The sequence below is a fragment of the Hemiscyllium ocellatum genome, chromosome 32 (genome assembly GCF_020745735.1).
Source record: "Hemiscyllium ocellatum isolate sHemOce1 chromosome 32, sHemOce1.pat.X.cur, whole genome shotgun sequence".
NCBI classification, from domain to species: Eukaryota; Metazoa; Chordata; class Chondrichthyes; order Orectolobiformes; family Hemiscylliidae; genus Hemiscyllium; species Hemiscyllium ocellatum.
Genome location: NC_083432.1, coordinates 51,452,226 through 51,467,173, shown reverse-complemented (window position 1 = coordinate 51,467,173; position 14,948 = coordinate 51,452,226). Strand labels below are relative to the sequence as shown.

At 43.5% G+C, this 14,948-nt stretch overlaps 1 protein-coding gene across 1 annotated transcript in view; it reads left to right on the top strand.

Moving 5' to 3' along the window:
* cntnap1 (contactin associated protein 1) overlaps window positions 1–14,948 on the top strand; it is a 74,221-nt gene that overhangs the window by 22,501 nt on the left and 36,772 nt on the right. Inside the window, exons 6-11 of the mRNA XM_060849057.1 lie at window positions 3,009–3,193; window positions 3,533–3,676; window positions 9,260–9,536; window positions 10,080–10,229; window positions 13,366–13,537; window positions 13,717–13,823. Coding sequence (XP_060705040.1) covers window positions 3,009–3,193; window positions 3,533–3,676; window positions 9,260–9,536; window positions 10,080–10,229; window positions 13,366–13,537; window positions 13,717–13,823 — 1,035 coding nt within the window. The remainder of the gene's footprint in view (window positions 1–3,008; window positions 3,194–3,532; window positions 3,677–9,259; window positions 9,537–10,079; window positions 10,230–13,365; window positions 13,538–13,716; window positions 13,824–14,948) is intronic.

Sequence of the window (14,948 nt, the reverse complement as noted above, 5' to 3'; positions counted from 1 at the left end):
CTTTCCAAATACATGTAAATCCTGTCTCTCAGGATTCCCTCCAACAACTTGCCCACCACTGACGTCAGGCTCACTGGTCCATAGGTCCCTGGCTTTTCCTTACCACCTTCCTTAAATAGTGGTGCCATATTAGCCATTCCCCAGTCTTCCAGCACCTCACCTGTGACTATTGATGATACAAATATCTCAGCAAGGGGACCAGCAATCACTTGCTTTGCTTCCCAAAGGGTTCGACGGTAAACCTGATCAGGTCCTGGGGATTTATCCACTTTAAACATTTCAAGACGTCTAGCTGCACCTCCTCCATTATATGGTCGTTTTTCAACATGTTACCATCTATTTCCCCACATTCTTTTACCCCCTGTCTTTTTCCACAGTAAACACTTATGCAAAATACTTGTTTAGTATCTCCCCCCATCTCCTGCGGCTCCGCACATAGGCTGCCTTGCTGATCTTTAAGGGGCCTTATTTTCTCTCTCTATAGTTATCCTTTTGTCCATAATGTATTATTAAATTCCTTTGGATTCTCTTTAACCCTGTGTGCCAAAGCTATCTCATGTGCCCTTTTTGCCCTCCTGATTTCCCTCTTAAGTATATTCCTACTGCCTTTATACTTTTCTCAGGATTCACTTGATCTCTCCTGTCTAAACTTGACATATACTTCCTTCTTTTTCTTAAACAAAACCTCAATTTCTCTAGTCATCAAGCATTCCCTACACCTACCAGCCTTTCCTTTCACCCTAATGGGAATGTGCTGTCTCTGGACTCTCGTTATCTCATTTTTGAAGGCTTCCCATTTTCCAGCTGTCCCCTTATTTGCGAATATCTGCCCCCAATCAGCTTTTGAAAGTTCTTGCCTCATACCATCAAAATTAGCCTTCTTCCAATTTAGAATTTCAACTTTTAGATCTGGTCTATCCTTTTTGTTCAATATTTTGAAGCTAATAGAATTAAGGTCACTGGCCTCAAAGTGCTCCCCCACTGACACCTTCCCTGCCTTATTTCCCAAGAGTAGGTCAAGTTTTGCACCTTCTCTAGTAGGTACATCCACATACTGAAACAGAAAATTTTCTTGTACACACTTAAATTCCTCTCCATCTAAACCTTTAACACTATGGCAGTCCCAGTCTATGTTTGGAAAGTTAAAATCCCCTACCGTAACCACTCTATTCTTGCAGATATCTAAAACCCCCTTACAAATGTGTTTCTCAATTTCCTGCTGATCATTAGGGAGACTATACTACAAGCCCTATAAGGTGATCATCCCTTTCTTATTTCTCAGTTCCATGTGATGTATTCCCAGGAATATCCTCCCTAAGTACAGCAGTAATACTATCCCTTATCAAATACGCCCCCTCCTCTCTTGCCCTCTCTTCAATCCTTTCTTTAGCATTTGTATTCTGGAACATTAAGCTGCCAGTCCTGTCCATCCCTGTGCCACGTTTCTTTAATTGCTATGATATCCCAGTCCCGTGTTCCTAACCATGCCCTGAGTTCATCTGCCTTCCCTGTTAGGCCTCTTGCATGGAAGTGAATGCAGTTTAATTTATCAGTCCTACTTTGTTGTCTGCTCTGTACCTTCCTGCCCTGACTGTTTGACTCACTCCCTTTCCCAACTGTACCAGTGTCAGATTGATCTCTTTCCTCATTTCCCTGGGTATCCACCCCCTCCCCCACACTTTACTAGTTTAAATCCTCCTGAGCAGCCCTTGCAAATTTCCCTGCCTGTATATTAGTCGCCTTCCAATTCAAATGCAATCCATCCTTCTACCCGAGAAGAGATTCCATTGATCCAAATATGTGAACCACCCCCTTCAGCTCTTCATCCATGCATTCATCTGCTCTATATTCCTACCCTCACTAGCTCATAGCATCCAGATACTACTACCCTCAAGAACCTCCTTTTTAAATTCTTGCCTAACTTTCTATAATCTCCCTTCAGAATCTCCTCCTTTTCCCTTCCTATGTCATTGGTTCAATATGTATAATGACTTCCTGCTGGTCCTTCCCTCTTTGAGAACATTCTACTCCCTCTCTGAGACATCCTTGATCCTGGCACCAGGGAGGTAACACACCCATCTGGTTTTTCACTGCTTGCTTCAGAAATGTCTGTCAGTGCCTTTGACTAGAGAGTCTCCATATCATAATTGATCGCTTGGAATCTGATGTACTCCTCATTGCATTAGAACCTGTTTCGATACCAGAAACTTGGCTGTTCATGCTACATTTCCGACAATCCATCATCCCCTACATTTTCCAAAACCGCATACTTGTTTAAAATGTGGATAACCACAGAAGACTCCTGCACTACCTGCCTAGCCCTCCTACCTTTCCTGGAGTTAACTCATCTACCTGACTGTTTCTGCAGCTTTTCTCCCTTCCCATAACTGCTATCCATCACATCCCCTAGCTCTTGTAAATTCCTCATTGCCACTAACTGCTGCTCTAACTGATCCATGCAATCCAATAGGATTCGCAGCCAAACACATTAATTGCAGACATAATCATCAGTAACATGGAAACTCTCCGTAAACTCCCACATCTGATAGGAAGAGCATATAACTCAATTAAAGGCCATCTTTGCTCCTTCACAATCTACAGACCCTGAAAGTAGCACCGTCGTTTTGCCCTGAAAACAATGCTCCAGGCTAACTTAGTACTTATGATTTATATCTTTTAAAAGTTAATCAAGAGACAGATTTCAATTAAACATATAATCAAGAAAGAACCCGCTCTATTCAGTACTGCAGATTGCAGGTTGAATTCCCTCCCAATGGCATTGTGGGTCTCTCTACAGCATGTGAACTGCAGTGTTCAAGAAGACAACTCGCCACCACCTTCTGATTCATAGTTAGGGATGAGCAATATCTGTTACTCTTGTCAGTGATGCCAATCTATTGGGAATTATTTAAAAAGGAAATTATAGTAGTTCAAGCATGTTGCTAATCACAGGTCTCTTTACAGAGCTATTGATGTACTGTTCTGTGCTCCTGGTATTCCCTGTGCAGGCAGCAGCAATATCCATTCAGTCAGTGGAGAGACTTCCATCACATTGGGCAGTTTACTCGATGACCAGCACTGGCACATGGTCCTCATTGAGCGCTATGGACAGGACATTAATATCACTCTCGATGGTCATGTTGAACGTCTTTTCACAAATGGTGACTTTGATCACCTAGATTTGAATTCTCTGGTAAGCTGGTTTGACAATTAGAACTGTCACCAAGTGGCATGCTTGGCTGAAATCTTCTGAATTGTTAACAAATATTTAACTCTGTTACAAATTTAAGTTAAACATTTCCGTTTCCTGTTGAATTTGTATTTGTTATTTGGTTATGGTTTAATTATTGCAGCATTTACTGCTTAGCTTTTTGCTATGAGCATTTGTGAGTCTTACACTCTTCAATGTGGCATCTCTTGAGGAGTGACCAGAACTGGTTTTATTCTGTTGAGCGAATCCATAGGTTAGTCAATACCTCAGTGTTATAGAGCAATGGCTCTCTCACCTGATTTTATGTTGCCTTTGTTTCAGATTGTTTTTGGTGGATTGAATACCACAGAGACACTGAGACTGGTCGACAAGCCAAACTTCCAGGGCTGTATGGAGAACATTATGTACAACAACATCAGTATCATCGACCTGGCGAGAGCAAGATATTCACAAACACAGACGCTGGTAGGGAACAGCAAAAACAAATCTGCACCGTTGGAGGGTCAGTATTCATAGAATAAGACCATAAGACTATAAGTATAGGAGCAGAATTAGCCCATTCAGCCCATCAAGTCAACTATGCCATTCGATCATGGCTGATGTGTTTCTTAACCCTATGCTCCTGTAACCCTTGATCCACTTACCAATCAAGAACCTATATATCTCTGTCTTAAGTACACTCGATGTCTTGATCTCCACAGCCCTCTGCAGCAGTGAGTTCCACAGATAAACCATCCTCTGCCTGAAAATGTTTCTCCTCATCTCAGTTCTAAAGGGTCATCCCTTCATTCTGAGGCACCTTTGGATCCGAGTCTTTCCTACTAGTGGAAACATCTTCTCCACGTCCTGTCTATCCAGGCTTCTCAGTATTCTGTAAATTTCAATCAGCATTTATCAAAATGAAACCCTATCTGCCACTCCTCCGCCCATTGGCCCATCTGATCAAGATCCTGTTATAATCTGAGATCACCTTCTTCGCTGTCCACTACATGTCCAATTTTGGTGTCACCTGCAAACTTACTAACTATACCTCTTATGCGTACATCAAATCATTTATATAAATGACGAAAAGTAGTGGTGGTTGCTCATTTTCCCTCTTTTCTTTCAGAAGATCATAAGATTATATAGTACATCAAATTTGCATCAATGAAAACTGCTCTAAATCTGCAGTAGTGCCATTTTCCAGCACTAGGCCAATAGCCGTGAATATTATGATATTTCAAGTGCTCATTCAAATTTTTGAGAGGTCCTGTTTCAACTCCTCTCTCAGGCAGTGCATTGCAGACTCGACCACCTTCTGGCTAGGAATCCTCAAATCTCCTTTAAACCTCCAGCCTTGAACCTCAACCACGTTGTCTCTCAGCCTTCGGTGTTCTAAAGAAAACAACTCATGTTTATCCAGTCTCTCTCCCAGGTAACATCCTCTGCACCCCGTCCAGTGCAATCACATCCTTCTCATTGCACGGTGACCAGAACTGCACCTGGTACTCCAGCCTAAGCAAAGTCCTGTACAGCTCCAACATAACCTCCTTGCTCTTGGGGAACAGTGAGGGTGACACTGTCTAAGGGTCATTAGTGAGAGAATGCTGCCCTGTCAGACCTTCAGTGCTGAAGGATTGCTGCACTGTCGGAGGGTCAGGGCTGAGGGAGTGGTGCACTGTCGGGAGGGTCAGGGCTGAGGGAAGGTCCGTCGGATCTGAGGGGCCGAGTGAATGTCAGACTTCAGTCACCGAGTCGTGATTCGGGCCAGCTACCTGAGAGGGAGTCACCTGAGTACAGAGAGACAGAGAATGAAGTAGCAGTTTTTGTGCTGAAAAGAATGAAGTGGACAGAAGCTCCCATCCTGACGAACATATGTGTTTTTGTAAGAACTGTAATGAGTTTTGTCAAGTATTTTCTGTTTCTGTTTCAGATCTTCAGCATGTGTAGTTCTTTGTTTAATATTGGATCGATCAACCCACTTGGTGCAGGCAGTAATCACTGCTGGCTTTTTATGTAGTTTGCCAATCCTGTGATTTCCCTCCTTCATGTTAGAGGCTGTGAAATATTCAAGTTAATATTTAGATTTAATTCACCAGAAACATAAATGAAATGGACATGACACTGTCAAAATAATGCCAGTATTTGCAAACACCAAACTGGGAGCTGGAACACAAGGATGGACTCCAGACCCTCTGCTTCTTCCTCTCCAACAGACCAATCCTGTCCCCCTCCACCAATACCCTCCTTCACCTCACCAAACAAGTCTTCATCCTCAACAACTTTTCCTTTAATTCCTCCGATTTCCTCCAAATCAAAGGGAGTGGGCATGGGCACCCAGATGGGCCCCAGGTACACCTGCCTCTGTTGGCTATATTGAATAGTCCCTCTTCAGTACCTACACAGACAATGTGCCCTAACTCTTCCACAGTTACATCAATGACTGCATCTGTACAGCATCCTGCACCCGAGCTGAACTGGAGCAGTTCGTCGACTTTGCCCACAACTTCCACCCAGCCTTCAAATTCACTCGGTCCATCCCGGACATCTTTTTTGACCTCTCCAGACAGGCATTTCCCACAAACCTGGACTGGCATAACTATTTGGATTACACCACCTCTGACCCAGTATCCTGCAAAAACTCAACATTGAATTCTCCAATTTTAAATCATCTCCCTTCCCATTCTCCGAATTCCTTCCCAGCCCTTCCCCCCACCCCCCTTCCACTCTTCCCTGCCACCAACCGGATTTATTCAGCCCATTATCCAACCAGGACGTACCCTCTACCTGTCTTCACCTATCCACACTAGACCACCCTGCCTCCACCACCCCCTTTATCTGCAGCCCGCCCCCCCCCCCCCACTTCCACCCCCAGTCCTGAAGAAGGGTTACACCTGAAACATCGACTTCTCGGGTGGTACGGTGGCACTGTGGTTAGCACTGCTGCCTCACAGCGCCAGAGACCCGGGTTCAATTCCCACCTCAGGCAACTGTCTGCGTGGAGTTTGCACATTCTCCCCGTGTCTGCGTGGGTTTCCTTTGGGTGCTCTGGTTTCCTCCCACAGTCCAAAAATGTGCAGGTTAAGTGAATTGGCCATGCTAAATTGCCCGCAGTGTTAGGTGAAGGGAGTAAATGTAGAGGAATGGATCTGGGTGGGTCGCTCTTCAGAGGGTCGGTGTGGACTTGATGGCCCAAGTGGCTGTTTCCACACTGTAGGGGTTCTAGGATTCACCTCCTGATGCTGCCTGGTTTGCCGTGTTCTTCCAGCCTCCTGTTTGTCTACTTTGGATCCCAGCATCTGCAGTTTTTCTGTCTCTACATATAGTTAAGACAGGCAGTTAATGAAGTAGTATTCACATTGTTTATTTAAATTTATTCAGAAGTAGCAGTTTAGATCTGATCTATTAATAAGCTGCAAAGGTATACCATTGTGTTTATTGATTGTGGATTACTGAGACCAGACCAGGAATGGACAGATCGTGCACAGTCTGTTGGTCCCAGTGTCTTATGAAAGCAACATCCTACTCTTGTCAGCTCAAGTTCAAGAACTCTCTCTGTCTTCCTTCATCTTTCCAGCTCTATCCTCCATCTGAAGAAGCTGGCTGCCAAGCAGGCTCTGCCCCTGCCTCCAAGCAGTTGGTAATAAACTTTCTTCCCAGGAGCTGGCAGTTTACTGGTGTGACAATCACCCTCTGTCCAACCAATGCAGGAGAGCAGTCAAGATGGTCAGCTCCCTACATCCATTCTCAGCTCGAGGTCAAACTTTAAACTCAAGGTTCATTTTAAACATTCCATCAATAATAGGGATTCCTGATTAAGGGCTTTTGCCCGAAATGTCAATTTTCCTGCTCCTGGGATGCTGCCTGACCTGCTGTGCTTTTCCAGCATCTGCAGTACCCACTTTCGCTTAGGTGACAATTAGGTCCCTAGTGTCAATCAGGAATACAGGGACTTTGGTCCAGTGGAATACAACCACTGTGAACGTTCTCTTTACCTCATCTTGGGCCCTCCATGTTTAAAATTGGTTATGGCTTTGCAGACAGAGAGATATCAGCTAATTTCATAACAGCTCAATACTGTTCAGGAAGTATGCTTTTGTTGAGGATCCCAACTTCTTATGTGACTTAGCAAATTTGAAGAATATATAGAAATGGATTTAGATCAAGATTGCCTAAGTCATAATATCACAGTATCCCCACAATGTGGAAGCAGTCCATTCAGCCCTACAAGTCCGCACTGACTGTCTGAAGAGTATTTCACTCACAGCCACCTCCACCATATCCCCATAACCTTTCCTTTCCCACAGCCAATCCACCTAGCCCCAACATCTTTGGGCTGTGGGAGGAAACTGGAGCACCCGGAGGAAACCCATGCAGACATGGGGAGAATATGCAAAGTGCACACACAGTCGGCTGAGGGTGGAATCGCACCTGGGTCCCTGACGCTGTCAGGCAGCAGTGCTAACCACTAAGCCACCGTGTCACCTCAGCATGGAGAAATGTGGAACTTTCCAGAGAAGGAAAACTCTCGTAGTAAAACTCTCAGGGAGGTGGAGGTACAAAGAGAGCCAGGGGTGTCTGTCTGAGACTGATGGTCAGGGCTGGCCTGAGGTGTAATGCGTGAACTGAACTCACTCTTTGAGCAAACACAGTGCCTCTGTGCCATACTGCAGTGATGATCTGAAGACCAACTTCTTCACATGTATATTCCACCCCCTCAAGGGTCAACAACTCATACGCTGTCAGTGGAACAAGTCCCAAAAAGACCACCATGTTTCATAGAATCACAGACTCAAGGAGGCCACTGAACCCATCATTACCTTCCTGGAAATGTGATTCTCAACTTAAGGGACAGTGAAGGGAGGAGGTGTAAGTGAATCTGTACAACATGTGGGTTATAATGGAGAAAAGTGAACTACTTTGTTTTTCTGAATATATGAACGGTGGCACAATGGTTAGCACTGTTGCCTCACAGTACCAGAGACCCAGGTTCAATTCCTGCCTCAGGCGACTCTCTGTGTGGAGTTTGCACGTTCTCCCCGTGTCAGCGTAGGTTTCCTCCGGGTGCTCCGGTTTCCTCTCACAATCCAAAAATTTTTTTTTAGATTAGATTAGATTACTTACAGTGTGGAAACAGGCCCTTCGGCCCAACAAGTCCACACCGACCCGCCACCCACCCATACCCCTACATACACCCCTTACCTAACACTACAGGCAATTTAGCATGGCCAATTCACCTGACCCGCACATCTTTGGACTGTGGGAGGAAACCGGAGCACCCGGAGGAAACCCACGCAGACACGGGGAGAACGTGCAAACTCCACACAGTCAGTCGCCTGAATTGCCCATGCTAAATTGCCCGTAGTATTAGGTGAAGGGATAAATGTAGGGGAATGGGTTTGGGTGGGTTGCGCTTCGGCGGGTCAGTGTGGACTTGTTGGGCCGAAGGGCCTGTTTCCACACTGTAAGTAATCTAATCTAAAACAGAGGATTCACACATGGATGATGGGCCAGGCAAAATGTAGATTCACACTGATGCCACTACTGGGTGTTTTATGGCTATGGAAGAGATTTGGATAAGCAATTACTGCATTTGTTCCAGTGGAGGTGATAAGGTGAAATGTATCAGAGCTTTGTAAGTTATTTTTGAGACAGACCGAAAAAGAATTTTGTGAAGGATCATCTTCACCGGCTGGTGAATTGAGGTAGACACGAGGCAATGTGAGGAGGAGGAGGGGCAGGATATTTTACAAGCAGTTATTATGCAATGTAATGCTTTGTCACACACAGGTACGCCTTTGAGGTGATGACAGAAAACATCTGGTAAAGAGATGGAGAGTTTGGGAACAGAGAATGAAAAAGATTAGAGAGTAAATGATCTGGTGTAGCATTAACACCAGTGTAGGGATAATGGGCTAACTGGCTCCTGTGTTTGCTGTTCCATATTTTCCAAAAGAGTCAGTGTAAATTGAAGTTTAAAAAACCACATTTGGATTTGCAGAGAACAGCTTTGTTGTTAGATCTAAGGTTCTGTCATTAATCTGTGTGTTTTTTCAATCCTTCAAACAGGGTGATGTACGTTTTCACTGCCGTGAATTCCTGTACAAGGATAGGCCATTCTACCCCTTAACCTTCGCAACGCAAGCCAGCTTTATCCAAGTACCAGGAATACCAATGCAGAACCAGCTATCTGTCAACTTCAGTTTCCGATCTTTAGACACAAGTGGTCTGCTTCTTTTCAGCAACTTTTCTGAGGGTCTTGGCTGGCTGGAGATGGGTTTAAGTGAAGGACAAATCAACATCTCATTCCAACAAACTGGCAAGAAAAGACTGGAGTTTGCTGCAGGTACAGCATTTAGAAAAGCCCCTATGTTTTCTGAAATAAGATCTGAAAGTTTTGGAGAAACTCACCAGGTCCAGCAACATCTGTGGAGAGAGAAAAACGAAGTTAATATTTTCCGTTCAGTGAGATTCTTCTTCAGAACTACCCTATTTTTCTTTTCTGTCTCAGTGGGCCAGCCACTGGGTCTCAATGCTGCCAACTTGCGGTGTCTGATTATGGAACTGGAGCAATTGTGAGGAATTTTCTAAACTGCCTCCTAATGCTGTTTAATAACCTTTAGCTGGAAAGTGTGATTCTGTGATACAAGTGTTTTTACATGTGCCCCTCTGACACTTTGCTGAAACAAGAGTGTGAATAGTGGGCTATGGGTTAAGGTTCTGAGTTACACATAGTCAGTGGTCAGGGAAAGAGGAATGATTGTTTGTTTCGTACTTGAGTTGATTGTTTATTTTGAATTTTGACTAGCATGCTGATGTGTGGAATGGAGGAGTGAATACCAGTTGTATAGAGTTATTCAGTTACTTGGCTCTCTCTTTACTTAACTAGGTTCGAACTTGACTGATGGACACTGGCACTCAGTTCAGCTGCTGGCCCGAATGGATTCTGTTGTTGTTGTCATTGATGAGAGGGAGGATTCACCGATACGGATCAACCATGCTTTACGGGTGCAGACTGGTGATCAGTACTACTTTGGAGGTGCGTGTTTCATTTTCTTTTATCAATTCCTTCACTAATGTTTTCTTTGATGGCTAAATAACATTTGTGCCACGCTGGTACCAGGTAATAACCAACAAGAGAGAATTCAAGGCTTGTGTAAAGATTTGTAGCTTGGGTGCCAGTTGTCGTGGGTATGTTAGCCGAGTTGGGAAGTTGACTTGCAGACGTTTCGTCCCCTGTCTAGGTAACATCTTCAGTGCTTAGGAGCCTCCTGTGAACTGCTGCTGTATTGTGTCTTCTGGAATTTATTTGCCATGTGCAAGACTAACTTAGTTTACAGGATTCCAAAGACTAGCCACCAACACCATGACCAGCTGTCCCTAGTAGATATATATTTAGATGATGAGAACTACAAATTCGATTGGACAACATAACGATCTTAGGACAAGCTAAACATAGGACAGCCAGAGAATTTCGAGAAGCGTGGCACTTAGCCACAGACTCCATCAACATGCGCATTGACCCAGACTCAATATACTGGCCACTACAACGAACTACAACCAGAAGCAGCAGAAATGGAGTCAGATAAATTTCAGAAGATGCAGTACAATAGGACTTCACAGGAGTCTCCAAAGCATTGAAGATGCCACCTAGGCAGTGGATGAAATGTCTGCAAATCAACTTCCCAGCTCAGTGAACATACCCACAACAATGAAAACAAGAGAGAATTTAACCTTTACCCTTTGATATTCAATGGCATTACCATTGCTGAATCCCCTACCGTCAACATCTGGGGGTTACCAGCGACCAGAAACTGGACTAGCCAAATTAATACAGTGGCTACAAGAGGCTAGAAATTCCACAATGAGTAACTCTCCTCCTGATTCCTCCAAGCCTGCCCACCATCTACAAGACACAGCTCAGGAGTGTGATGGAATACTCCTCACTTGCCTGCATGGATACAGCTCCCACAACACTCAAGAAGCTTGACACCATCCAGGAGAAAGTAGTCCATTTGATTGGCACACATGCGCAAATATTCACTCCCTCCAACACCAATGCTCAGTAGCAGCAGTGTTTACTATCTTGAAGATGCACGACAGAAATTCACCAAAGATACTCAGATAGCACCTTCCAAATCCATGGGCTCAACCTTCTAGGAGGACAAAGGCAGCAGGTACATGCAGATATCATCAACTGCAAGTTCCCCTCCAAGCCATTTCCCATCCTGACTTCGAAATATGTCGCCGATCCTTCAGCATCGCTGGGTCAAAATCCTAGAATACCGTCCCTAATGCCATTGTGGGTCTATCTACAGGACATGGACTGCAGAGGTTCTAGAAGGCAGCTCACCACCACCTTCTCAAGGGGCAATTAGGAACGGGCAATAAATGATTGCATCTAAAGCAAAAAAAGCACTGCGAGTCAAGGTGATGTGTTTGACCTAGCATATTTCAACATTAACCTAACATGAATGTTCCAAGTTGCAGAGAATTATTCGTAATTTGTGAAACTGGCCTCCAGCCCAACTCTAGTTCCATATGCCATTCCTGTCTCTATATCTCTCTATCCCACCTCTCTCATTACAATCTCCTCTGTTACCACAACAACAACAAAAAGTAAAGTTAGTTACACGTTTGTTTCCTTAAGAAAAACCAGTGTGGATTTTTAAAATAAAACCCACATATTTGTCCAGGACTATTAACTTTGTGTTGAATTATCATTTCTAGAAGTTTCCTCAGTACTGTGCTTAGACTGACTGGCCTGTAATTGCTGTCCTTATTTTTACACCTTTTTCTGAATAAGGATGCAACATTTCAAGTACGTAGTCTCTTGACACTGCCCCTCAGTCTAAAAAAGACTGAAAAATTATAACCAATACCTTGGTAATTTCCATTCGCACTTCCCTCAGTATCCACGGAGACTACCAGTCCAATTGGTAAATGACTACATTTACGTTCAGTCTCTCAGTTTGAAATCGAAACATTATTCTTGAAATCAAAATGAAATGCTTCATTTTACCTAGACAATCCATCACTGATTATTAATTAACTCTGTTTCGTTACACCAGACGGGATTAAAAATAAGACAATTGTAAATGCTGTATTTATTCTGTCCTATTATTTTAAATATCTCTATCAAATTACTTCATAGTTTCCTCTTGTAACAAAAATAGTCCCAATTTTCTAAGTCATTTTGTTCCGGTCAGACTCCATTTCAGCTCCCTCTCTAAAACATCAAAATCCTTTCAATAGTTTGGATTCCACAACTGCATCCAGTCACTAATTTGCTAAGGTATATACACAAATCATCCATTTCATTTTAATGTTTCACTTCCTGCTGTGTCCTTGGCCTTTACTGCAAATAATTTTTCAGGAACTTAATTTATTAAAATATTTCTCATCTCGTTTTTAAACCAATTTACAATGAATAATTCTAGTCCCTCCTTCTTGTAGACACTCGAAGTCTATGTAAATATTCCCACCATTTCTCACGTATTCATCTCAACATTCTCACCCCACAGTTAACATTTTTGACTCATCCATCTAATACTTCACTTTTCATCTTTATTTATGAAATATGCTTTCACTGTGGGCGGCACGGTGGCACAGTGGTTAGCACTGCTGCCTCACAGCACCAGAGACCCGGGTTCAATTCCCGACTCAGGCGACTGACTGTGTGGAGTTTGCACATTCTCCCCGTGTCTGCATGGGTTTCCTCCGGGTGCTCCGGTTTCCTCCCACAGTCACAAAGATGTGCAGGTCAGGTGAATTGGCCACGCTAAATTGCCCGTAGTGTTAGATAAGGGGTAAATGTAGGGGTATGGGTGGGTTGCGCTTCGGCGGGTCGGTGTGGACTGGTTGGGCCGAAGGGCCTGTTTTCACACTGTAAGTAATCTAATCTAATCTAATGTTCTTCCTAACTTTCATTTTTCCTCATCATCAATTAATTTATTTTCTGTTATTCTTCTTTTGGCTTCGTAATGTTCTCTTCTTTATTTTAATTTGTTGCTAACCTAATTTTTATCCATAGTACTTGTGCTTCTTCACATAGCTTTCTCTTTCAGACACACATGTTCTGCTTTTCAAAACAAGACTTCAGTTGAAAGTTGAGTTCTTTCTGTGTCTCTGTCACATTAATACACACCCTCACTTTCTGCTCTGAACCACCGCAGGCTGCCCCACAAGTGTAAGGAACTTGGGGTGTTTTTCAAATGTGAGTATGTTCCACGGCTGCATGCAACACATCCATGTGGACAATTATCGTGTGGACCTGGAGCTAGTAAAAAGACGCAAACTAGGAAGATATGCAGAGATGCTATTTAACACGTGTGGAGTTGCAGATAGGTAGGTGAAACATATCAAAGTAAATCAAAACTGGAAAATAACTGACAAAGTGTGTTATCTTTACACTGCTGAATAAACTCTGACAACTTCTTATAACCAAACTTCTTCTGTGCACAGACTTAATTGTTTGCATTATGTACTATTTCAATCCAGCAGTGTTTTGTCTTCATAATTCACAGATGTACCCCAAATTTGTGTGAACATGGAGGAATTTGTCTGCAGACTTCAGATGATTTTGTGTGTGATTGTGAGAGAACAGGATACACAGGCCCAACCTGTCATAACTGTGAGTAAGGTTCTGTTAATGGGCGAGTGGTGGGAGCAGTAGTTTGATGGGGACAGAGTCAAGAGTTTTAGATGAGAGAACTAAATGTAATCTGTCTAAGTTTGCAAACAAAGCTGGGTGGGAGAGTGAGCTGTGATGAGGTGGCAGAGACGCTTCAGTGTGAATTAGGCAAATTGAATGAGTTGGCAAATGCATGGCAGATGATTGTGGATAAATGTGAGCTTATCCACTTTGGAGACAAACAAACTGTAAGGTGGATTATTATCTGAATGGTGATAGATTAGGAGTTTTTGTGGTGGTACCGTGGGGCTATGCATTGAGATCTGGGTGTGCTTGAACACCAGTTGCTGAAGGTAGGCATACTGGTGCAGCACACAGAATGTGGAACATTACAGCACATTGCAGGCTGTTCGGCCCTCAATGTTGCGCCAACCTGTGAAACCAATCTGAAGCCCATCCAATCTAAACTATTCCATTTCATCCATATGTTTATCCAATAACCATTTAAATGCCCTTAAAATTGGCAAGTCTACTATTGTTGCAGGCAGTGCGTTCCATGCCCCTTCTGTTCTGAGTAAAGAAACTACCTCTGACATCTGTCCTATGTCTATCACTCTTCAATTTAAAGTTATGTCCCCTCGTGCTGGCCAATACCATCCGAGAAAAAGGCTCTCACTGTCCACCATATCTAATCCTCTGATTGTCTTATATGTCTCAAGTAAGTCACGTCTCAACCTTCTTCTTCTCTAACGAAAACAGCCTCAAGTCCCTCAACCTTTTCTCATAAAACCATCCCTCCATTTCAAGCAACATCCTAGTAAATCTCCTTTGAACCCTTTCCAAAGCTTCCACATCCTTCATATAATGTGGTGACCAGAAGTGCACGCAATACTCCAAGTACGGCCACACCAGAGTTTTGTACAGCTATAACATGACCTCATGGGTCTGAAACTCAATCCCTCTACCAATAAATGCCAACACACCGTACGCCTTCTTAACAACACTATCAACCTGGGTGGCAACTTTCAGGGATCTGTACATGTGGACATCGAGATCTCTCTGCTCATCTACAATATAAAGAATCTTACCATTAGCCTAGTACTCTGTATTCCTGTTGCTCCTTCC